Source organism: Meriones unguiculatus (genome assembly GCF_030254825.1).
Source record: "Meriones unguiculatus strain TT.TT164.6M chromosome X unlocalized genomic scaffold, Bangor_MerUng_6.1 ChrX_unordered_Scaffold_30, whole genome shotgun sequence".
In the NCBI taxonomy this organism is placed as follows: domain Eukaryota; kingdom Metazoa; phylum Chordata; class Mammalia; order Rodentia; family Muridae; genus Meriones; species Meriones unguiculatus.
The window spans coordinates 5,014,738-5,040,080 of NW_026843706.1; the positions used below are offsets into that span (position 1 = coordinate 5,014,738).

General features: G+C 41.0%; 2 protein-coding genes and 2 pseudogenes across 2 annotated transcripts; all 4 read left to right on the forward strand.

Annotated features, from left to right (window-relative positions):
• Positions 1 to 488: 488 nt before the first annotated feature.
• Positions 489 to 3,070, forward strand: LOC110544232 (actin-related protein 3-like; annotated as a pseudogene).
• A 3,202-nt stretch (positions 3,071 to 6,272) lies between these two features.
• Positions 6,273 to 7,298, forward strand: LOC132651504 (melanoma-associated antigen B5-like). Its single transcript, XM_060376766.1, has one exon. The coding sequence runs from the start codon at positions 6,273 to 6,275 to the stop codon at positions 7,296 to 7,298; it is 1,026 nt and encodes a 341-aa protein (XP_060232749.1).
• A 2,442-nt stretch (positions 7,299 to 9,740) lies between these two features.
• LOC132651488 (mRNA decay activator protein ZFP36L2-like) lies at positions 9,741 to 11,212 on the forward strand (annotated as a pseudogene).
• An 11,057-nt stretch (positions 11,213 to 22,269) lies between these two features.
• LOC132651475 (protein BUD31 homolog) lies at positions 22,270 to 23,069 on the forward strand. Its single transcript, XM_060376707.1, has one exon. It carries the CDS (start codon positions 22,467 to 22,469, stop codon positions 22,902 to 22,904), a length of 438 nt encoding a protein of 145 aa, XP_060232690.1. The 5' UTR covers positions 22,270 to 22,466; the 3' UTR covers positions 22,905 to 23,069.
• The last annotated feature ends 2,274 nt before the right edge of the window (positions 23,070 to 25,343 follow it).

Here is a 25,343-nt window from a genome sequence, read left to right on the forward strand (position 1 = left end):
TCATATCATCTGCATATAGTGATACTTTGACTTATTCCTTTTCTGATTTTTATCTCCTTGGTCTAAGTTAGTTATCTTATTGCTCTAGCTAGGATTTCAAATCCTATGAAGAGAGTGGGCAGCCTTGCCTTGTAGCTGATTTCACTTTCTCTTCATTTAGTTTGATATTGGCTATAGGCTTACTGTATATTGTCTTTATTATGTTTAAGTATATGCCTTGTATCCATGATATCTCCAAGAATTTAAACACGAATGGCTGTTCAATTTTGTCAAATGCTTTTTTGGCATCTAAGGAGATGATCATGTGGTTTTTCTCCTTCAGTTTGTTTATATGGTGGATTATATTAATGAATTTCTGTATACTGAATCACCCCTTCATGCGTGGGATGAAGTCTACTTGGTCATAGTGGGTGGTATCTTTTAAAGAATTTTATTAGGTACATATTAAGTATCAGTTTTCAAGTATTTTACTAAGTATTTTTGCATCGATGTTCAGAAAAGAGGTATATCTGAAGTTCGCTGTTTTTGGTGGGTCTTTCTGTGGCTTAGGTATCAAGGTTACTGTGCCTTCATAGAATGATTTTGGTAATGTTTCTTCTGTTTCTATTTTGTGGAATAGTTTGAAGAGTATTGGTGTTAGCTCTTCCTTGAAGGTCTGGTAGAATTCTGCACTGAAACCATCTGGTCCTGGGCTGTTTCTGGATGAGAGACTTTTGATGACTGCTTTTATTTCCTTGGGGGATATAAGACTGTTTAATCTATTTACCTGATCTTGATTTAATTTTGATAAATAGAATCTATGAAGAAAATTGTCCATTTCATTTTGATTTCCAAATTTTGTGGCATATAGGCTTTTGTAATGAGACCTAATAGTTGTTTTAATTTCCTCAGTGTCTGTCATTATGTCCCCCTTTTCATTTCTGATTTTGCTGATTCAGATAATTCCTCTCTGCCTTTTAGTTAGTTTGGCTAAGGGTTTATCTATACTTTTTTTTTTTTTTTTCCAAAGAAACATATCTTGGCTTCATTTATTCTTTGAATTGTTTTCTTTGTTTCTAATTCATTGATTTCAGCTCTGGGTTTGATTATTTCTAATCACCTCCTATTGGTTGTATCTGCTTCTTGTTTTTCTAGGGCATTTAGGTGTGCCATTAAGTTGCTTGGAAGGCATGTCTCAAGCTTCTTTCTGGAAGCACTTAGTACTATGTACTTTCCGCTAAGCACTGCTTTCATTGTGTCCCATAAGTTTGTGTAAGTTGTACCTTCATTTTCATTGAATTTTAGGAAGTCTCTAATTTCTTCCCTAACCACAATGTCATTGTGTAGAGAGTTTTTTAATTTCATTGTATATATAGGCTTTTGTCATTTCTGTTGTTGTTGAGGTCTAGTTTTAGTCCATGGTTGTTGGCTAGGATACAAGGGATTATTTCATTCTTCTTGTATCTATTGAAGCTTGTTTTATGCCCCACTATATGATCAATTTTTGAGAAGGTTCAATGAGGTGCTGAAAAGAAGGTGTACTCTTTTAAGTTTGGGTGAAAAGTGCTGTAGACCTTTATTAGGTCCATTTGTTTAAGGACCTCTGCATGTTTCATCGTTTCCCTATTTAGCTTCTGTCTAGATGATCTATCCCTTGATGAGAGTGGAGTGTTGAAGTCTCCCACTATTATTGTATTGGGCTCGATGTGTAATTTAGGGTTTAATAATTTTTCACTTACATATGTTGGTGCTCTAGCAGTTGGCATGTAGATGTTCAGGAATGTGATATCCTCCTGGTGCCACAACAGAGCAGACAGGACCATGCTTGGGGCAGAGGCCACTGCTGGCCTCTTCTGCCAAGCAGGAGGACCTATGTTTGGGGCAATGTGAAGTGCAGGGGTATTGAGTATTCACTATTCTCAGTCCCCAGAGACATCCACGGGTGACCTGGATCCAAACTGTCCCAGCTCACAGGTTGTCCCCTCTTTCCTTGGAAGCCTAAATGTGATATTATGGCTTCAGCTACCCCTCCACTCACTTATTTCGGAGTTTTAGATCTGGTGCCCCCTCTGCACACTGGTTGCTGCCATCTTGTACTGCACACTGAAGACTTATTAGTGGCTACTAGGAAATAGGATCCACATAGAAAAAAATAGGTCACAGTGAGGCTATGCCTCTGAGGTGCATATCTTACTTTTGCCTCCTCTGGGCTCTTTCTCTTCCTCTTGACCCATATGCTATGTCTGTCTGCCTATCTCCCCCTCTGCTCATTCCTGTGTGTCAGAAATATCCAGTATTATTTTAAAAGTTGCCTTAGCTGTGTCCTGGACCTGAAGAAAAGTAGGAGAGCAGACACTGATGGGTACAGTAGTAGACAGTGGAGATGGAGTCACTCATGTCATTCCTGTGGCTGAAGGATATGTCATCAGCAGCTGTATTAAACACATTCTAATTGCAGGAAGAGATATATTTTATTCAGCAACGCTGTGAGACCTAGAAGTAGAAATCCCTCCTGAACAGTCCCTGAAAACTGTGAACGCAGTGAAGGAATGCTATAGTTATGCCTGCCCAGATTTAGTAAAAGAGTTTAACCAGTATGACAGTGTTGGGTCAAATGGATCAAACAGTACACCAGAGTCAACGCTGTCTCAAAGAAAGAGTTCTCCATTGATGTTGGCTATGAGCGATTCCTTGGATTGGAGATTTTTTCCAACCAGTGTTTGCTAATCCAGATTTTATACAGTCTATCCCAGAAGTTGGAGATGAAGTCATTCATAATTACTCTATTGATGTCAGGGATCCTCTTTACAAGAACATTGTCTTCTCTGGTGGTTCAAAAATGTTGAGGGACTATGAACATCACTTGCAAAGAGATTTGAAAAGAACTGTAGATGCAAGGCAGAAGTTAAGTGAGTTGTAGATTGAAGGCCAAGCCTATTGATGTACAAATCATTACTCACCACATGCAGTGGTATGCAGTCTGGTTTGGAGGGTCAATGCTGGCTACCAAGTATGCCACACCAAAAAAGAATATGAAGAAATTGGACCTAGTATTTGACTTCACAATCCAGTGTTTGGAGTCATGTTTTAAAGTTGACTTCTTGTTTATTGGGGTTAGGCAGATGGAAACAAAGTGATCTTTCTGATCCCCTTCCAGGAAGCCCACCCACCTAATGAGAGCACATTTAATAGAATGACTCCTGACAGAGAGTTTGTGCATAAAATGCTGAGTTGGATCCACTGCCAGAGTAAAAAGAACATGAATCTAAATGAGGGGTTTCACTACCAAAAATAAAGGGGGGGGGATCTGGTAACAATATGAATATCTATATGTGAAGTGTCACTTTAAAAGATTGGGATCTAAAAATCATGTGGCTTAGTCTCATTATTGTAGTAACCAAAAACCTTGAAAACTTGAGTGAGTATACATAATTAATAAAGAGAAGGAATACATAGACAGGCTTTTCTTCTTAAAGTTACTTTGTATTCTAAGTCCTCTTCCTTGGTCTTCGGTTTTACCTTCTTCTCCCCTCACTCCTGCTTTTCCCAGTATTTGAAGGCAGATTCTATATTTCTCAGTATTTGAAGGAGGATACTGCTCATGAATAGTTACAGATAACGACATCTGCCGGGAAATCTTTAAAGAGCCAAGAACCAAGACAATGGTTGGAATACCTGCCAATTTATGGATAAACAAATTGTTCGTAAACTTTCTCTCCCAGTTAGCCTACAAAAGGTGACTTCTAAAAGGAGATTTCAGAAAGTATGACTCCAAGTAAGGTGTCCTGACAGAGAATCAACTAAAAACCCTCCATGTATTAAATCTTGTATAAGACTGAGAAACAACACACCCTGTGCCTCAGGGGGCGCCAGAGAGGCGGGACTTCCAGTCATGCACTCTCCAAAGTCCTTGCCTTAGAGACAGCTTTGGTCACTTCCTTCTTCACTGTTTGAGGACTGAAGACTTCGAGGTGGCGAGGAGCGCTCACTAAGACTCGTGACTGTTGAAACCAGCCCCAGTTTCTGTCATTCAAGGTGAGGAGTTTCAGCTTTAAGCCACACCCTTTGGTTTGGGTCTGAGTTTTTGTCCCCTAAGACGGCCCTTCACCACCAACCGGTCCCTTTTCTCAGTGTAGTTTCACGACAAAGCGGAGAACCATTACACTGTGGCCCTGTCCACAGGCCGCTTGTTGCCAGACTGGGTCCACCACAGAATAAAGCACTCCAGCTTTATCCCTGGCAGATTCCCTCCCTTTCACCCCTACCTCTTTTCCCTGTCCTGGGTACCTTGCCCTAGTCCCACACCCCACCCGATGCTGGCATTCCCTGACTTCCTGGTTTTTCCGTCAGTCCCGAGCGCCATTTTAGACGACAGCCGGCTCTTGAAAACCAAGTTGTTGTTCTTCTTCTCTGTCCTAACCAAAGAGAATCATAATATTATCACACTACTGGAAGTCCAGGTATTATTTTCAATTTTTTCCCATCTCAAAAAACAGCCAAGGCCCAATAAAAGTATTAACTGACAGTTTCTGCCAACCTTAGGAAACTGCCGTTCTTAACTGCACCTCCATCTCAAAACATAGAAATTTTTCTTTACTTTCTACTGTGGAAAAAACCTACAGTTATCTCAGTGATGACCATTTTTGAGGTTGGTAGTTTTAAATGATTTTTTTTTTTTTTTTTTAGATTATAGTCTCATCCCATCATTTCCCCTCTTGCCTTTCCTCTCTCCATATGCCCACACCTTGTTCTTTCAAATTAGTAACTACTTTTTTTTTCAACTGCGGTTGTTGTTCTTGATGGTGGTGGTTGTGTATGTATATTACTAAATGCATAAATACGACGTGATTTGTTATAGGCATATAATGTTACATACAAATATGTTTTCAGGGCTGACTGTAGTCTGAAATTGACCAGGACAAGAAGGATAGCAATAAGTATGCTTTTGTGGAAAGAGAAAATGTCATGAGGCTCCAACCCTAGACAAGACTACAGTCAGTGACCACTATTTGTCTTTGATTATGCAGTTTGAATAATATCTGTCCCTTCCCTGCAACATATCCCCTTGTTCTCAGCCTCTGGTACTCCCACAGAATAATCCACAGCACACCTCAAGAAGATGAGCTGTATTTGCATTTGTGGAACATCTCAAAAAAATACCTTGCTTTCAATTTAGAGAAGCCCTGAGAATAGGGTAATTGAAATACGTGTCTGATTATGCCTTATGGGGCTCAAAAAAATACACCATTCAATAAAATTATGGAGCCAATATTTAGTGGAGGAAAGAAGCCTACAATAACAATACAAAATGTAGGGAAACGTAAGGGGAGATGCTAAGACCCTATTTGGGAGTCTGTGAAAGCCAAATATGGGTGTCCCATGGACATGTGCCTTCTGTTACTATTTAATTAGAGACCTGAAGCTGTTGATTTGAAGAGAAAAGTTCCTCAATTCAGGAACAGGGGCAACACTATGCTGTTTGTAGGGACTAAGAGAAGAATCTGGAGTGAGTTGAGAGGGAATTATCTGTCCCAATGCAGTCTGTTAGCTCATGTACTGCCCCTGCCATCAAACCTTGGAGGTATAAGCATGGCTATTGATTTAATTACTGTAAGAAGGGTCTTAAGTGTAATGAAATCCTTAGTATGAATGGAAGGTCCTTTAGTCAGATAACTATTCCAAACATGGTTAGCAATCAAGATATGGACTTCATGGGAGGAATCAGTGTATATCTCCCCTCCCAGGAGCCTAGATTTTCTGTGCTGTAGGAATGGGTCAGGCTTTCAATTACTCGCATGCTATAAGGTAGCATATGAAATAATAGTAAGAGATTTGAGTTAGAGAAAATAGTACTTCTTCAAGGAAGTTTGAGGAATGTCTGAAGAGAGCACATACAACAAAGTATCACAGAGAGGCAAGTGGTAGAGGAGAGAGGCTCAGGATTTCCAAGAATTTGCATGTAAATGCTCACTGGGAACTAAGAGGGTCTCTATAACTCTAACAGCTAGAAGGCATGAGTGTCAGTCCCCTACACTCAGCTAAATTCAGCACAGGCAGGAATGATGAGCTGTATCCTGAGGATTACTCTGCATTCTTACTTAGGGAATAGGCCATTGAAAACAAAAGTCAAACAGCTTTCTAAAGAAGTGCTCTCAAGAAAACATACAGAAGCTGGCTTAGTTAAACACAGGGAGGATTATCCTGATGAAGCGCTCATATAATTTCATTCTATTTCTAATCAGGCATCTGCATTACGAGCATCCTGACCACACATCTTGCTATTGTCACTCACCATGCCTAGAGGTCAGAAGAGTAAGCTCCAAGCTCAGAAGAAACACCAGCAGGCCCGATGTGAGGCTCATGCTTGTGGAGATGCTCAAGAAACAGCAGAAGAAACAGCAGAGGCAGTAGAAGAATACTCTGCTGCCACCCAGATCCAGGCTGAGCATGAGTCTTCCAGCACACCCACGGCACCTCAGAAAATAACACCATCTGCTGATTCAGATGAAAGTTCCAGTGAGGAAAGTGAGCAAAGTAAGGAAAGGGAATACCCTCCAGAGGCCAACTTATACACTACCATTCTTCATCAAGAACTGTTATCGAGAAAGGTGGTAGAACTCTTACAATACCTGCTCCACAAATACAATTTGAAGCAGCTTACTACCAAGGAAGAAATGCTGAAGGTTATCACAAAGCAGTTGGAAAAACACTTTCCTGAGATCCTCAGGAAAGCCTCCAAGAAGCTCGAAGATACCTTTGCAGTGGAAGTGAGGGAAGTCAACTCCAGTAAGCCCTCATATGACCTCATCAGCAAGCTGAAGCTCCCAAACAATGGGAGGATTCGTGCTGGCAAAGGATTACCCAAGACTGGTTTCCTGATGAGTATCCTGGGCATCATCTTTGTTAGGGGCAATTGTGTCAGTGAAGAAGCCATGTGGGAAATCCTGAAGAGCAAACAAATCTATCCAGGGAAGAAGCACCCCATCCTTGGTGAGCCTCGAAAGCTCCTGACCCAGTATTTGGTGAAGCTGAATTACCTGGAGTACCGGCAGGTGGCCAACAGCAATCCTCCACGCTATGAGTTCCTGTGGGGTTCCCAGGCCCATTCTGAAACAAGCAAAACGAAAGTCCTGGAATATTTGGCCAAGATCAACAAAACAACCCCTGGTGTCATCTCAGTCCTTTACAAAGAGGCTATGACACAAGAGCAAGAGCAAGCAGAAGCCAGAGATGAAAATAATAGTGATGCTACTGACCAAGCTAGTGAAGATTCCCCAGTTAAGTTATCAGCAGGTTCTACTATACCTATTGACATTTGAAGTTTTCCCATCATCCAGATAAGGAAACAAAGCATGAAAAAAGAGGTTTTTGTTGTTGTTGTTATATTGGTAGTTCAGTACACTGAGAGAAGCCTGGGATTAAAATATGGTTAGGCCTAGTTTCTTTGAATTGTTTTCATTATGTGGTTTGGTAAAGTTAAATGCAGTGAATGCAATGAAATGTTTTTCCTAGCTTGTAAAAAATCATAGACAAAATTCAAATGTTTATGAATTAGACTTTGTGTTTATTTACTGCTATTAAACAAATCTATATTAAATATATTATCTTTAGAAATTCATGTGAATGTTTTCCAAAGATAATATAATATTCCAGGATTTAATTTTTAACTTTTGAGCCATTTTCTGCCAAAGTGCCACTAAGACTGATTTTTCCCCTTTGTGACATAATATAAAGAAAAAGGGAGTAAGAATTATGGTGTTTCTTGTGAGAGCAATCAAGTTGAAGTTCATTGAGCTAAGCATGTGACAAATGAGGAAGAATCAAATTCCCAAAACTGGTTAGAATTTTCATCCCTCAGACATGTAGGTATTGGGCTCACTGGACTTTAAAAGTAGTGACTTAAATGCATCCCTTAAATAGTATGCCTTGGAGTTAAGGAGTAAAATGCTTTAAGTCTATGCTAGCAGTTCAGGGAAAATATACCATGGGGTTGGGGTGGAATGGAAGTGTATCACCATAACTGACATTTAATTTTCAAGGTTCTAGATGAAGAAAAATATATGTTTACATCGACAACTGACCAAATTCCAAATTCCTAACAATCCTATCCTTAATTAAGATTTTGAGTGAGGACAACAACAGGGAAGTAAAGGACAGCAGAGGTAAAGGATAAGTGAAGAAAAAGGGAAGGAAGAAAAATGGAGATAAAGAGGAAAGGAGTCAGTCAGGTAGAGGAGAAGAAAAAAGAAGAGGAGGAGGAGAGCACAAGATTGGGAAAAAAATTCTACTCAGCCTTGTTTAGTGTAGCTAATGTCAAATTAGGGGATAGCTCTCTTGCTCCATCCTAAATGAGATGTCATCAAACCCCTCCCCTAAAGGCTCAGGGATATATGTGAAAGAGGAAACAAAAAGATCTTAAGAGCCAGAGGTGGTAGTTGAGTCCAAGGAAACAGTAATCAAGACACAACTGGAATGATACACATATGAACTCAGAGAGACTGTGGCAGCATGCATAAGACCTGAACAAATGAAAACCAGATGTATTCCCAGCATCAAGAGAGTGAAGTAGACATGGGTCACACCCTTAATGGAAAAGTTCTTTGCAATTGCCTCCTGTTGGGAAAGGGAAAAGCAGTCTTCTCCAATAGAGAGTAACCATATTCTAAGGCAGGTGTCATACCCAGGAGTAGTTGGCCAAGACAAAATGAACTCCATTTTTGTGTAGGGTGTGTGGGAAGGGGATTTTAGTTTTATATGGGTAATTTTTGTCTTAGTGGGTTATGAATTTTTTGATTTCTCTTTCTTAGAGAGAGATAGAAGGATCATGAAGTTGGTGGGTAGAGAGGTTGAAAGGAGTTAAGGGAGGAGAGAAACCTGATCAAAATACATTTTATGAGAACAACTTTATAAAATCTGGAGCCACCTATCATAACACTATGGAAATATAATTACATCTTTTAGTTTTTATTTCATTTATTCATTCATTTATTTATTCATTTATTTATTTGTTTTTTTATTTATTCGAGACAGGGTTTCTCTGTCAGGCTTGGCTGACCTGGACTCATTTTGTAGACCTGGCTGGCCTCAAAATCACAGAGAGCTGCCTTGCCTCTGCCTCCCTGAATGTTGGGATTACAGGCAAGCACCACTGTGCCTATGAAAACATAATTACTTCTAAAATCCATCATTACATTCTCATTACATTTCAGAAGAGGACTTCATTTTAATTTGGAGGATACACACTTTAAATCCACAAGGACAAACTCTTATATGTAACTGGTTTGGTGGACAAATAGAACACATATCTCTTTTTGGGCAGGAATGAAAGGTGCCCTAGATTCGGCTTACAGTGTTGAAAAAAAAAATTGGTTTGAAAATAAGGTGACTAGCCGGGAGCTTTATTGTATTTTTTTTTTCTATTTTACTTTTATAGTCCCCCCACCCTGGGAATGGTGGCACACGCCTGTCTCAACAAAACTTTAAAATAAAAAGGTTCCACCAGTGTGCCTATCTCTCACACTGAGGGTGATTGGTGTGAGCAGGCCAGGCAGGTAGCTGAACTCTGCTGTCATTTCTCTTCTGCCCCCTACTCAACATTGTGGCCTCCACCCTCCGCTTAGAACCCCCCCCAAGCAAATTTTCCATCCCTCTCTGCCCTTGCCTGTAAGGTATTCTTCTTGGCTCCAGCAGGTCTGTGCAGCACTGAGCCCCACCCCCCAAGCTCCCTGCTTGCAGTTCCAACCATTATAGGACCCAGAAAAATGGCAACCACACTTCTATCTGCCTTCTATAATATCAACTTCTTGTGTAAGAAGGAGAAATCCTTGCCAGCCTCAGTCTGAATAACATGCTGGACAACAAATAGGTAGGTATGCCTATGGCTGCTGTCCCTAGGTTGAGCTTCACTCTGGGCTTCCTGTGGCACCATTTGGCCAGCAGCCTTTGTGAGCTTGCCTTCCACGCGCCCAACCTAGGCAGATGCTTGCCCAAGTTCCCAGGTGCCCCTAAGTGTGTCAGCTGCAGCCACGCAGGTGCAGGCGGGGGGGGGGGGGAGGGGGAGCATCCTCCTATGGCCAGCTCAAGGAGCCTTCAGGAGACAGTGGCACAGCACTAGTCAACAAGGACAGTAAATTCCAGGACTGCACATTCAGCAAGAACAGTGAGCAGAGCTAGCACCTCCTGTAGCTGCAGCTGCAACAGAAGGGAGCAGGGGCTCCCAGATCAATTCCAAACACTCTAAGACCTAGCTGAGCTCTGTTGACCCTTTGAGGAGAGCAGCACACGCAAGTATGGCGAGAAGTGCCAGTTGGCACATGGCTTCCATGAGCTGCTCAGCCTTGTGCTAAACTTCAAGTACAAGACAGAGCTGTGCCACATCTTCCACACCATAGGCTTCTGCTACAGCCCTTGCTGCCATTTCATCCACAAGGCTGATGAGTGGCAGCCAGCGGCATCAGGGGCTGCCTCCGGGAACCTCAGAGCCTTTGGCATGAGTGACGTGCTGCACCTGGGCTTTGCCAGGAAGCAGCAGCCCAAGCTGCACCACAGTCTCAGCTTTCTCTGGCTTCCTCTCTGGCCACCACCAGCCACCAGAGGGTCTGGAGTCACAGCTGCTGCTTGACAGCCCCATGTCTTGCAGGCTGCTACTTCCCTCCTGATCCTAGGCCTCATCCTGTTCCTCCTCTACCTCTTCATGCTCATCCTCCTTGGTGGCCTCCAAGCCCTTGTGAGCCCAGACTTTCTGCACCTGGGTGGCTTCTGCTGCAGCCACACTGCTCTAAAGCTGCAGGGGCACAGGGGACCTGCTGACCCATGGAGCCAAGTGCACCTCCTGCTCGGACATCACATGTACCAACAGTGCCTTTGCCTTCGGCCCTGAGCTGAGCAGCCTCATCACCATGCCTGCCATCCAGACACACAGCTTTGCCTCCATGGCCACCACCTACTACAGAAGCCAGCAGCAGGGCTGGGTAGGCCCCGTGCCCCCTCCCCCACTTTCAGTCCCCCACTTGGCACTCAATGCCTTAGGCTTCCTGCTGCCTAGCAGTCTGGCAGTCTGCAGAGTCACATGTGGTAGATGCATCCCCCAGACTCCTGGACTCCATGTTGGACTGTGACGGCTACCTCAGGGGCTTGTTGAGCTCAGGTAGCCTCAGTGGCTCTGAGTAGCCCAAGCCTGGATTGTGGCCTTCACCTGCACATGTTCAGCTGCCTCTCCATCTCTGAAGACTGAGGCAAGGGAGTGCCCATGAGGGGTTGGGAGAGGAACTGCAGGAGGTACCAGGCCCTGTGGGCGGGGGCACGGGGGTGGGGTGGAGAAAGACACTTCTAAAGCCAGAACTGTGTGCCTCCCAGCACTTGGACTGGAACTTTGCTGGGAAGGTACCTGCCCCTTTCCTTATGGTTTCTTCTTTCTTTCTTCTTCTTCTTTGTTTTTTTTTTTTGTTTGTTTGTTTTAATTTTTATTATTACAAAGTTTCGTTCTTGTTGAAATAAAAGCCAAAGAACTTTCTGTGTGAATGAACAAAATAAAACAGGGCATTTGTGATGCTGATAGAACAAAAGATGCCAAACACTTGTTTAGGTCTCAGATGAGTTGGAAACTCTAGTTTAAAAGAAAAATCAGCCCAGAACCAGCATCTACCAATCACCATTCCATCTCTTTCACTTAAAAGCCTTAGTTACAGTCCGGATGTGAGAGCTTTTATCTTGGAAGAGGTTCCTGATGTTTGTCACAGACCAGTGTGAGCCAGCTGGCTGCCACCTCCCTACACTTACTTTAGGATACTAAACAATGCCAAGAACATGCCTTAATCTGGTAGCTTTCATCCATGTTTGTTGCGGTTGTTTTCCTTGTTTTTGTTTAATAAAGTTAATGTGTGTCTGGGGGTGGTGGAATCCTTGCATTCCAAAGGTTGATACTGGGCTCATTGCCACCACTAGTGGATGTTCAGCTTAGAACCATCTCCTCTGCTTTCTGGAAGCCTTGGGCAGAGGGGCAGAGCTCAGTTGATAATTTTTGGAAAATGAGTGCTTCATTTTTAGCTGTTTTGAGTTGATTTGCACCACTGGACCACAACTCAATATGCAATAACTATTTAACTTATTTATTTTCTTGTGAAAAGTATACATTAAAAATGTTGTTCATATTGCATTTATCAAGTATGATGAAAAGCAATAGATATATTCTTTTATTATCTTACATTATAATTGCAATTATTAATCAGCAAGATGTGGATTTGATGTTCTTTTCATAGTCATATATGCCTTTCATAAAGTCACTTGGGTATTTTATTGTAAATGAATGAGAAAAGTCTTAATTTAAGAGATTGTATGGAATATTTATTTCATTAAGTTCTTTTAGTTTACATAAATTTCAAAAGATTGCATGATTTCTTTACAGAAATCTATATATCTTGATGCTGTGGAAGTGATTTGAGGAACATTTTGAGTTTTTCTTAGAATGTAAAATGGGTGCAGCCCATCCAACTTAACTAATGGCCACATACTTCACAGTCAGGGACACATGTGTCATGCTTTTCTAGTTCCAGCTTTATAAACCAGCAAGAACAAAATATTTGCTGATTCCACCAATTCTACTGTGACACTGACATGTAGCAATAATGAGGAAATGTTCTCAGTGCCTTTATAGGGACCGGACTTGCCTAAAACCTTCCTCAACCAAAAAAAGTATTTCATCAGTGCTTGAGAGAATTTGAATATTTGATGGGTCCACCTGCACAAAAGGAAAAGATTTTTAAAGTGAAGAAGCCATCTCTTCATGTTGAAATGATCTACAGTACATGAACTTGTTTAATGACAGCCCAAAACCTATACTTGTTTTTTTTTTTTCAAAGTAAAGGGGCAAGAATATCTCCCCAGCTTTCCTGGATGGCAGATTAATGAGAGATTGCTTAATTTGTATATGGGTACAGTTGGAACACCCTGTGTGTGCTCTGTACTATTTTTGACAGAAGAAGGTTTTTTTTAATTTTTTATTTAACTTTTATTAATTACACTTTATTCCTTTTGTATCCCCCCATAAGCCCTTCCCTCCTCCCTTCCCGGTCCTACCCTCCCCCCCTTTCTGCATGCATGCCTCTCCCTAAGTCCACTGATAGGGTAGGTCCTCCTCTCCTTCTTTCTGATCTTTTTTTTTTTTTTTTTCTATGCAGTTTATTCAGGTACCTTGAACAATCTTCTGACCCTGGGGAAAGCCAGCCCACAGCTTAAAATAGCCTCTGGGTAGCCAACCCCAGTGTGCCTCGTGGGCAATGCAGATAGGTCCACGTTCAGGGAAGCAAGCCAGATCCTCAGCCTTAGCCAAATATGGAGTTGTTTGTGACAGAGAGCACTCACCATCGGGAAGGTGGAAGGCGGAAACCAGCTCCATCTTTAAGGTGCGGCATTATGCAGCTCTCTACAGATCCCTCTTTTTGTTTTAGACAAATCAGGCAAGAGTAGAGGTCTGATCTCTGATACTAGAAATAAATTGGGACTTTGTACCAATGTTCATTTAGGTGTCATCCACCCAAAGAGCATCAGACCCGTCAGATACCTTTTTTTCAGAGGCAGGACCTGGGGCATCAACCCGCATGCAATCAGACATGCTCTTCTCTGGGTCGAAAGTGGCTGACCCTGAGTGCAGTCCTTAGCCTCAAATCCTGAGCGTAACATTTTAGCTTTTTATGGTAGCCAACCATGCTTGGGGAGACTGTCCTGCTTCAATGGCTGTAAAGGCCTGAATGGTCATGGCTGCATTACACTGTTGTGAGACTCTAATCTTGCATATACACCACAGGCAAACCAAGGAGACCAACACCAGAAGGCCTGCTAATGCTCCCATGGCCGCCCATTCCTTCAGATGATTCATGGCTGCAGCAATCCATGATGATAATCCTGTGGCTAGTCCTGCGTCCACTCTGGTAGAATTTACCGTGACAATGGCCACTCCCAGCTGCTCCATAGTAGTATCGAATTCTTCAGTCCAATTACCTAAAATATAGCTAGACAATTGTTTAGACAGATTTGGAGCATGGGAAAGATTCTCATGTTGTATGCTAGTGACACAAAGTCCAGCATACTTCCATTGACAGCCAAGTTGAGAGATTTGCCATAAGGTATCAATTTGCTCCCGCACGAGGTCAATCCTCTGATTGAACACCATCAAGTCTCCTTTTAGTTGAGCATTAATTCCTTTTTGTACATCTAGAGCATGAGCTACATTGGTTAAAAGATTATTTAGGGTCTGAGCAGTCTGCATAGTATGACTCATGGCTAATGCCGTGAGTGGTAGCTCCAACAGCCGCCAATGAGATGGCAGTAACAATGGCGGCTGTAATTCCAAGATCCCTTTTCTGTCTGAAGAGAGTCATAGCATGAGGGGCATCAATGGGCACAGGCACCCAGCGAGGCATGCGAGTAACCAGGGCATACCTAAATTCGCTAGCATTCCGGCATTGGGCAAAAAAGCAAGTATCATTACCACAATTACTTGGCTCTATCTGGCAATCAATGAATAAAAATGGGGGTTATAAACAAACAGGTGTGGACTTACAGGATATATTATGAGAAGCCTTAACCCCCTCGTTGGAACATCCTGCATCAGTTCTAGAACTAGCAGTGGTGGTGTCCGAGGTCTGAGTAGGTTTAGCAGACCATTGCCCCCAGGGGCGAGACGTGCTCCATGTAAATTAACAACTCCATGTTTTCCTCCACTTTTGAAAGTCATTTAAGGTTCTTAAATTATCTTTTTTTTTAATTTTTCGTGTTAATTTTAATTTTAAATTTAAATTTAATTTTAATTTCTTTTTTTAAAATTTTTTGTCAATTACACTTTATTCATTCTGCATCCCCCCATAAGCCCCTCCTCCTCCCCTCCCAATCCCACCCTCCCTCCCCTTTGTGCATGCATGCCACACCCCAAGTCCACTGATAGGGGAGGTTCTCTTCTCCTTTCTGATCTTAGTCCATCAGTTCACATCAAAAGTGGCTGCATTGTCCTCTACTATGGCCTGGTAAGGCTGCTCCCCCCCCAGGGGGAGGTGATCAAAGAGCAGGCCGGTCAGATGATGTCAGAGGCAATCCCTCTTCACATTACTATGTAGCCCACTTGGAGACTGAGCTGCCATGGGCTACATCTGTGCAGGGGTTCTAGGTTATCTCCATGAATAGTCCTTGGTTGGAGTATGAGTCTCTGGGAAGTTCCCTGTGTTCAAATTTTCTTGTTCTCTTGCTCTCCTTGTGGAGACCTTGTCCTCTCCAGCTCTATTTCCCAGTTCTTACATAAAATTCCATTTACTCTGCCCAACAGTTGCCCATCAGGCTCAGCATCTGCTTTGATAGTCTGTAGGGCAGAGGCTTTCAGAGGCCCTCTGTGGTAGGTTCCTAGGTTGTTTCCTGTTCTTCTTCGGATGTCCATCCTCTTTGCCTTTCAGGATGGGGATTGAGCATATTAGTTAGGGTCCTCTCTCTTGCTTAGTTTCTTTAGATGCACAGATGTTAGTGGATTTGTCATATGTTGTATGTCGATATGAGTGAGTATATACCATGTGTGTCTTTTTGCTTCTGGGACAACTCACTCAGGATGATCCTTTCCAGGTCCCACCATTTACCTGCAAATTTCAGGATTTCTTTATTTTTCACTGCTGAGTAATATTCCATTGTATAGATATACCACAATTTCTGCATCCATTCTTCAGTTGAGGGGCATCTGGGTTGTTTCCAGCTTCTGGCTATTACAAATAAAGCTGCTACAAACATGGTTGAGCAAATGTCTTTTTTGTGTACTTGAGCCTCTTTTGGATATATGCCCAGGAATGGTATGGCTGGATCTTGAGGAACCGCTATTCCTACTTGTCTGAGAAAGCGCCAGATTGATTTCCAGAGTGGTTGTACAAGTTTACATTCCCACCAGCAATCAAGGAGGGTTCCCCTTTCTCCACAACCTCTCCAGCTTGTTTGCAATCCCATCAAATTACCAACACAATTCTTTACAGACCTGGAAAGAAAAATTCTCAACTTCATATGGAATAACAAGAAACCCAGAATTGCTAAAACAATCCTCTACAATAAAAGATCTTCTGGAGGTATCTTCATCCCTGATCTTAATTTGTACTATAGAGCAACAGTTTTAAAAACTGCATGGTACTGGCCTAGAAACAGAATGGTGGATCAATGGAACCGAACAGAGGACCCAGAAATAAACCCACACACTTATGGACACCTGATATTTGACAAAGACGCCAAAACCATACAATGGAAAAAAAGATAGCATCTTCAACAAATGGTGCTGGTCCAACTGGATGTCCACATGTAGAAAAATGAAAATAGATCCACACTTATCACCCTGCACAAATCTGAAGTCCAAGTGGATTAAAGACCTCAACATAAAACCAGACACATTAAATTTGTTAGAAAAAAAAAGTGGGGAATACCCTAGAACTCATTGGTACAGGAGAAAACTTCCTGAACAGAACACCAACAGCAGAGTCTCTAAGAGCAACAATCAATAAATGGGACCTCATGAAACTGAAAAGCTTCTGCAAAGCAAAGGACACCGTCATTAAAACAAAGAGACTGCCTACAGATTGGGAAAGAATCATCACCAACCCTTTATCTGACAAAGGACTCATATCCAGTATATATAAAGAACTAAAGAAGCTGAAAAGCAGCAAACCAAGTAATCCACTTAAAAAATGGGGAACAGAGCTAAACAGAGAATTCTCGACAAAGGAATATCGAATGGCAGAGAAGCACTTAAAGAAATGCTCAACCTCATTAGCCATTAGAGAAATGCAAATCAAAACAACCCTGCGATTTCACCTTACACCCATGAGAATGGCCAAGATGAAAAACTCAAGTGACAACACATGCAGAAGAAGGTTTTTGAGTGTAACAAGGTAAGTCGACTTGAGTTGGAATATATATTGGGGAATCAGTTCACTACAAATCATGACTGAAAACATTGTACTGTAAATGTTTTATAGTTTTTCCCCAATAAAAAAATTGGAGGGAATAAAAATACTTAAAAATTAAGGAAAAGGGAAAGGAAGAAAGAAAGAAAGAAAGAAAGGAAGGAAGGAAGGAAGGAAGGAAGGAAGGAAGGAAGGAAGGAAGGAAGGAAGGAAGGGAAAAGAAAACCCAAGGGAAAGGGAAAGGGAAAGGGAAAGGGAAAGGGAAAGGGAAAGGGAAAGGGAAAGGGAAAGGGAAAGGGAAAGGGAAAGGGAAAGGGAAAGGGAAAGGGAAAGGGAAAGGGAAAGGGAAAGGGAAAGGAAAGGAAAGGAAAGGAAAGGAAAGGGAAATCAGGTGGCTGGTGCTCATTCTGGTAGTGGGAATGATCCCACAAGTAAGATGAGATCTGTAGAAGCCACTATATTGACATCATTTGAGTTGAAAAGTAGATCTTAACTGATGAGAAGAGCTTTGGTATTAGGTTATTTTAATTTACACTTTGCAAACATTTATCAATGGCTACACTCCTTTCAGTCAATAATGAGTAAAATGGGACAGTTGGACAGTCCATCATTGGGGGCACTGGAAGGATTTGTGATTTATCAGAAATTCTGAGAGCTTGAATTATCTTCTGGGACAGTGTACCTCACACTCAAATCAGCACTGTCCCGTTGGAATTTATCATGGTGGTACTTATTAGCAAGAACTTTTTCCCTGTGTACTATCATTTATGAGACTATTCTATATGTTCTACTACCTTCAGAGTATGAAAATAAGATACTGTACTGAAAGTAGATGTACCAACTGGGAACAACATAACCAACGGTTATTTTTCAAGGACTAGGAATTATTTTCCAGCTGTGCTCTCCAACCATATAATACTTCAGCAGACTTGCTGAATGTTGAGCTTGCAGTTCTCTTTATAAGACTGGTAGATAGAACAGCCAGACTAGAGCCCTGATGAACATTTGTCTAGTTCATTCTTTTACTCCTTCTACTTGAAGACACCTTCTGCCTCCAGTTTATTTTTCTCACTATTATAAAATGGCTCTCAGACAATAAATGCCACTGGTAGTCAAAGCACTGAGAACACGTCTATAAAGAGCAAGTAAATAAATAACAAATAAAATTGTAGATATTGGCCCTAGGCTCTGTTGTCCTAAGCCTGTGGTATCTCAAAGGCAACATGACAGAGGAGCTCGATGTCTGCCCACCTCCAGGTCCTTCCATATTACAGCACCCTTTCCTGAGATCTTCTCCAGTATTCAATCCTTTCACCTCTGGAGCCTGACCTGCTGGGTAGCTCTTTAATGCATCTTTCTTCGGAGGTTACATTCTATTCCCACTGGAGTGGACAGCCTCTGCCACACAACCCTGACAGAACATCCCAACTCCATGGTGGTGTCTTCCTTACCATAGATGTCTGTAATCTTCAAAGTCTACTTTACATGACATATTAGAAATATCTTTTCTCTTTCATTCTCTCTCTTCTATCTTATATTGCATTGTTTTTCTTTATAACTTTTCAAATAACCATTTTTATTAAATAGTTTAAATAGTTTCTGGGTGTGTTTCTATTTATTTATTTATTTATTTACTATAATTTATTCACTCTGTATCCGAGCTGTAGCCCCCTTCTCAGAACCTCCATCCCTCCCGCTTCCCCCCCTTCTATACCCCTCCCCTAGTCCACTGACAAGGGAGATCCTCCTCCCCTTCTATCTGACCCTAGCCAATCAGGTCTCATTAAGACTGGCTGCATTGTCTTCTTCTGTGGCCTTATAAGGCTGTCCCCAACAGGGGGAGTTGAACCAAGTGCCAGACACTGTGTTCATGTCAGACACAGCTCATACTCCCTTTACTAGGGAACCCACTTAGAGCCTCAGCTGCCATGGGCTACATATGAGCAGGGTTTTAGGTTATTTCTATGCATGGTCCTCTGGATGTGTTTCTAACTCTTTAGTCTATATACTTACTGTTACGTGTTAAGTATAAAGACAGATTTTATATTTGTGAAATAAATTTAGAAGGTTTGTTTCTGGCTTTTTTCAATCCAGAACAGTAGAAGTATTAAATTTTATGATTCTAATGTCTTTCATTAGTTTTATTTCATTCCATATACTCCAAATACAGATAGTAAAAGACACTGATATTGTTGTCGTAAAATAAAATGTTTTTAAATATTACTCTGCAAATTCTAGGATTTAAACAACAATAAAAATGCCAAAATGTACCTCGTAAATGCCGCTGGCACTGATCTTCCAGCCTATGCGTCTCTATGAACTTCTTAAACTCAAATTGAAATAATCAAGTTAATGTTCAGGAAGAATTCACCTGGCACTAGTAATACCATACCTTTTTTTTTGTTGTTGTTGTTGTTGTTCCATAATACCTTATAAGAAAATTCTCAGTGATCAGGCTGAAGGGACAAAAAGAGAGCTACAGATTGGCCTGGTGTTTCTGACAAGTCTAAGTAAATCTCATCTCAAGGCCATGTCCACCAGCTCATCCTTCATCTATTTGGGGTAGCATGGGGTGCAGTTTTTACTTCCTATTTGGAAGGAACATTCAACCTTCTCAGCAATGAAGACTTTATTGGCTGGAGAACAATAAATTTACTTGGCCTCTTTTCTGCTTAAATGAAAAACCTTTTTAGTGTTTGTGCTTTAAGTGAAGAGTTACATTCCTTCAAATAATCTTCTCAGTTGTTTTGTCTTCATACAAACTACTGTGAATATTCAGTATGAAAAAAAAATTCACAGACTAGTTTTGTTATTTTTTTTTTTTATAACCTAGCATTGAACTAGAAAGCCAAAGGCACCCAAAGTAAAGGAATTATTTCATTCTGTAAATGACAAATAAATGAAAACAAAAACAAAAATGTGGGGCTGGAGAGATGACACAGTTAATAAGCGCATTTGCTGCTTTTGCAGAAGGCCCAGGTTTGGTTCCCAACACTTATATTGGGTGGCTTACAACAGCCCATAACTCCAGTTCCAGGGAATCTAGCAGCCTCTTCAGGCCTCTGAGGGGGCCATGTATATTTTAATCTTTTAAAATTTTAATCATTTTTAATTTTAATTTTTCTTCACAATTTATTCATTATATATAACGATTAAAGACCCCTTCCTCAACTCCCCCTAGGCCCACTCTTCCTCCCTCTTCCCCCTCATCTCCTTCTTCTAGTCCACTGAAAGGAGGAGTTCTCCAATATTGCCATCTGCCCATAGCTTGTTCAGTCTCATCAGGACTGCCTGTATCCTCTTCCTTTGTGGCCTGGTAAGGCCACATCATCAGGAACAAGTGATCAAAGAGCAGCCAACTGAGTTCATGATAGAAGCAGCCCTTGCTCCCTTCACTCAGAGATCCAAATGGAGAATGAGCTGCCAATCAGCTACATCTGAGAATGGGGTCTAGGCCCTCTCCATACATGGTCCTCCATTGGTGCATCAGTCTTTTCAGACCTCCTGGGCTCAGATCTTTTAGCTTTGTTGGTCTCCTTGTGCTCCTATCCCCTCCATGTCCCTCTTTCCCCACCCCTGTTTTCTTCGATAAGACTCCCTGTGCTCTGCCCAAAGTTTGGACTTCAATCTCAGCATCTGCTTCTATCCCCTGTTGGGTGGATACTTTCAGAGGACCCTCTATAGCAGGCTCCCATCCTGTTTCCTGTCTTCCACTGCTTCTGTTGTCTATCCTGTTTGCCATTCTGGGTGAGATTTAAGCATCCTCCATAGGGTCCTCCTTAGGTCTGTAGATGGTTGTCAATTTTTTTTTTTTTTGTCTTAAGACTCCTCATATGCTTTGGTTTTCTAATTTTTTCTATTTATTTATTTCTCACATTTATGTACATGATTATATACATATCTACAAATGCCTGTTTAATCTCCCATATTTGATATTCTTTTCTCCAATTTTATAACCATTTTCAAATAAATTTCTTTTTTGACAATTCACAAATGTCTATAATGCATACTAAATATTCTAATGCCAACTCTTTCCAATTTCCCCACAACCCATATGTACTCTCCATTCCCATTCAAATCTCAGTTTCAAGTTTTTAAGTTTGTGTATGGTATTCATTGTTTTCAAAAAGCTTCATAACATATTACTCAATCAAGATTTTATTGTAGTCCTCTTAAAAGCTAATAAATGAAACTTGCTTGTTTTTGTTATTTCATTGATGCTTACAGTCCTTGACTATGACATTGATAGACCTAATAGTTTTGCATTAAAAGTGAAGAAGTACAAGCTTGCATAATGAGTGGTATTTAATTTTTTTATTAATTACACTTTATTTACTTTGTATCCCTCCTGTAGTTCCCTCCTACCTCCCCTCCCAATCACTCCCTTCCTCCCCCGTCTCCATGCATGCCCCTCCCCAAGTCCACTGGTAGGGGAGCTCTTCTTTTCCTTCCTTCTGATCCTAGTCTATTAGGTCTAACCAGGAGTGGCTAGATTGTCTTCCTCTGTGGTCTGGTAAGGCTGCTTCCCCCTCAGGGGGAGGTGAACAAATGAGTGGTTTTTAAAGCAAATATAAGCTTGCCCATGCCTCAAGATGGTTCCATTTAAGTCCACTCTGAAAATGTCTTGTGGTAAGAGCAATCAGAGCATTGCATTCTTGACATACTCAGCAAGAACTTATAGTGTCCACCAAAGCTGCCTTTCTCAACATTTATTAGACAAATTAATTCTAAGGACCCATTACAGAACAGAGGACAAGCTCATTTCTAAAGTCACAAAACATCAAAAGAGTCATTCATCCATCCTTCAGAGTGCAACAAAGGACTCCTATTTAAATGTTTATCTTTCTAAGTTTACAGCCACATGTACTCCATTCATGATCAGTTACTGGCAGTGCAAAGCATCAGACCTTTTTATCAGCCTCAGGTATTTTATCCAACATGATATTTTATATTTTAACATGATTGCCAAGTAACTTGTTCAAACTCAGCCAAAACATTAATCAAATTTTTATTTTGTTCTTTCTCCAGCCAAAGCCGGAATATTGAATATACTGTTTCAAATATTGATAACAACCACCTGCTATTTCGGTATCCAAGTTAAGATATCGTGCCACTTTCTCTGTTTCTAATACTCTAACATCAAACACATTCTATAAGCCTGGTGATATATTGTCCTTAGATATTACTTAAAACTGTTTTCTCAATAGCTACCATTATAAATTAGTACAGTAATACACATCCCTTCATCTACCAATAGCTCATTAATGAGTTTCCATGTAGTTAGCTTCATTCTTCTTCACTGCACTCTCCCCAGCAATCTAAAATTATATAGAAGTGGGGTTTTAAAAAAAGTAGGTTTTTGATTATAAGAGCGCCTGGGATCATTAAAGAAGCCGCGGTCCTCGGTGCCTGGGCTTCCGATGAGACAGGGGGCCGAAGAGGAAAAGTGATCCCCACAAAGTCCCAGAATCATTGACAAATCCGGACAAGAACACGGACTTGTAACTGCGGAGACCGGGGATTTGTATATTATCCTCAGAGGAAAGCGCTCCAAAGGTATCCGGCTGGAAAATGCCCAAAGTCAAGAGAAGCCGGAAAGCGCCGCCGGATGGCTGGGAGCTGATTGAACCAACGCTGGATGAACTGGATCAGAAGATGAGAGAGGCTGAAACTAAGCCCCACGAGGGAAAGCGGAAAGTGGAGTCTCTGTGGCCCATCTTCAGGATCCACCATCAAAAAACTCGTTACATCTTCGACCTCTTTAACCGAAGGAAAGCCATCAGCAGAGAGCTGTACGAGTATTGTATTAAAGAAGGCTACGCCGACAAGAACCTCATCATCGCCAAGTGGAAAAAGCAGGGCTATGAGAACCTGTGCTGCCTGCGCTGCATTCAGACTCGAGACACCAACTTCGGAACCAACTGCATCTGCCGCGTTCCCAAAAGCAAGCTGGAAGTGGGCCGCATCATCGAGTGCATGCACTGCGGCTGCCGGGGCTGCTCCGGGTGAGCCCGTGACCCTGGACTTTGGGGGGCTTTGGGCCTGTGGGCTCGGGCCTGTCGGGCCAAGTGCAGCATTACAAAGGAATTGCTTGTCATTGCTACCACAGGTACAAAATTAATTTCTGATGCAACTCCCTGAATAAAGTCTTTAAACAGAGGTAATGAATCTGAAATAGAGGAAACTGAGAAAAAAAAAAAGTAGGTTTTTGTGTCAGGCCTACTCTAAGTTTGTAATTCATTATAGATGTTATGTTTAATTCATGTTTGAAAAACATCCATGAAGGAAACTAAGGGGACTGAGGACTAAATATAATATGGAAACTTTAGATGGATCCTGGAACAGAAAACGCCATCAGACTGAAATGACTCTACTTCTGTCCTACTAAGTTCTGTTTTCTGTCTGTAACTATATAAGAAATGGATTTCTCTTCTTAAATAACTTATATTTACTTTTGAAAATATGTATGTGCCTGAAGTTTTGAAAGAAATAAACGAATGAGACAGTACTTAGGGTTTGTCAGCAAACTATATAGACAGTCAAGTAATAACTACAACATAACATACAGAAAAGAAGCATTCCTAGTGGAGATGAATTGATAATGTGCTTGGACCTGATTTCAGATCCTAAGAGCCCACATAACAAACTGGACACAGTAGTACACACCTGTAGTCCTAGCACTTGGGAGTCAAAGGCAAAAGGATCTGCACTGACCAGTTAGTCTTTTCGACCCATAAAATTCAGGTTCAGTGAAAGATCTTGTTTCAAAACAAACAAACAAGCACACCAACAAAACAAAACAAAAAGCAAGGTAGAAAAACATACACATGAAATATTGACTTCTAGTTGTCATGTGTGTGCATATACACATGCATACACACACAAGTACACACACCGCATACAGACTTAAAATGCTTTTATGATAGAAATCCTTAAGATCTTTATAACATGTGCTTCTACCATTCTGATTTCGAACACTTGTAAATTCAAAGCAAAAATATACTTCTACTCTATATTGACATACTTTTATCCAGACGCCATTTCTTTTTTTTTTTTTTTTTTCTTTTTTTTGTATCACTCCTTTCCTGTGTCCGGTTCTTTTTTTAAAAAAAATATTAGTTACAGTTTGTTAACTTTGTATCCCTGCTGTATCCCACTCCCTCTTTCCCTCCCAATTCCACCCTCCCACCCTCATTTCCTTCCTGACCCTTTCAAAGTCCACTGATAGGGGAGAACCTCCTCCCCTTCCATCTGATACTGGTATATCAGGTGTCTTCAGGACTGCAGATGCCATTTCTTTCCATATCCCTATTCACGAAACCCTTTTCTGAAGTCAGTAATTCACTGTTTCCTTTTGTATATGGTAGAAATAATCTTTTAATAGTATATTCTATGAAACAAATACAATACATGATGTTGGATTCTGCAGTTGGTCTTAATGTCTATGGTATCTTTGTACAATGCAAAATTATAAAGTAGAATTTTATAAAACATGCAAAATATTAGAATATATTTCATTGAAATTTTGCAACAGTTACAATGGGAATCTGCAAAGGATATTTAATGAATGAAAAACACATGATTTGGAGAATTATGTGTATTGTGAACAATTGAGATTTTGGTAAGCAGAATTTCTAATGGCTCCTTCACTCTAACCTTCTTTAACCCTGAAACCTGTGAGGTAAAATATGTGTTATTCTCTCAGGTAGGTTGCATGGGCAGAGCTTATTCTGTAGAGGGAGACTATCAAAGTCAGCCTCCAAGTCACTTGATACCTTTTCCCAGTTGCTGGCAGAAGAATGTAGAGATCCAAGTAGGAAAAGAGCTTGAAAGAAAGTACCATTGTCAATTTGAAAACAATAGGATATTGGCTAGTGAGATGGCTCAGAGAATAAAATCACTTGATACACATACCCTGGAAGGAGAAACCAATTCCCCAAAGTGTTTTCTTCTGATTTGTAGTCCTGTGCCATGGCATATGCTTGCTGACATATGTGTGCATACATGTACAACAATAATAAAAACATATATAAAAATAATAAATTAATAATGATTTTAAAGGTGAAAGGATTACATGCATTATGATTAGACTGCTATAAGGAGCTAAGAATGTTCTTCAGGAAGCAAACAGAGATCTCAGCACTGAAACTATAAGGAACTCAATTCTTCCAATAATAGAAAACATACAGAAAGATCCTGAGATGCAGGTGAGGAGACACCTGGCCAATATTTTGGACTTGGACCATCTAAATAGAGCAGATACCGTTTGTGTGTGTGTGTGTGTGTGTGTGTGTGTGTGTGTGTGTATAAGTTTGCCAGATTGCTGCCATATAGAAATCTTAGCTAATATTGTTGAAGTTCCTAAGTTTTATATAGAAACTTAATTTTAAACATCATGGTGTTTTCTCACTCATTCAGGATTCTGTATATTTTACATAAATACCCCAA

What these genes read in the sequence shown, in the direction of transcription:
- LOC132651504 (XM_060376766.1), top strand. Translation starts at nt 6,273, where the DNA reads ATGCCTAGAGGTCAGAAGAGTAAGCTCCAAGCTCAGAAGAAACACCAG.
- LOC132651475 (XM_060376707.1), top strand. Translation starts at nt 22,467, where the DNA reads ATGCCCAAAGTCAAGAGAAGCCGGAAAGCGCCGCCGGATGGCTGGGAG.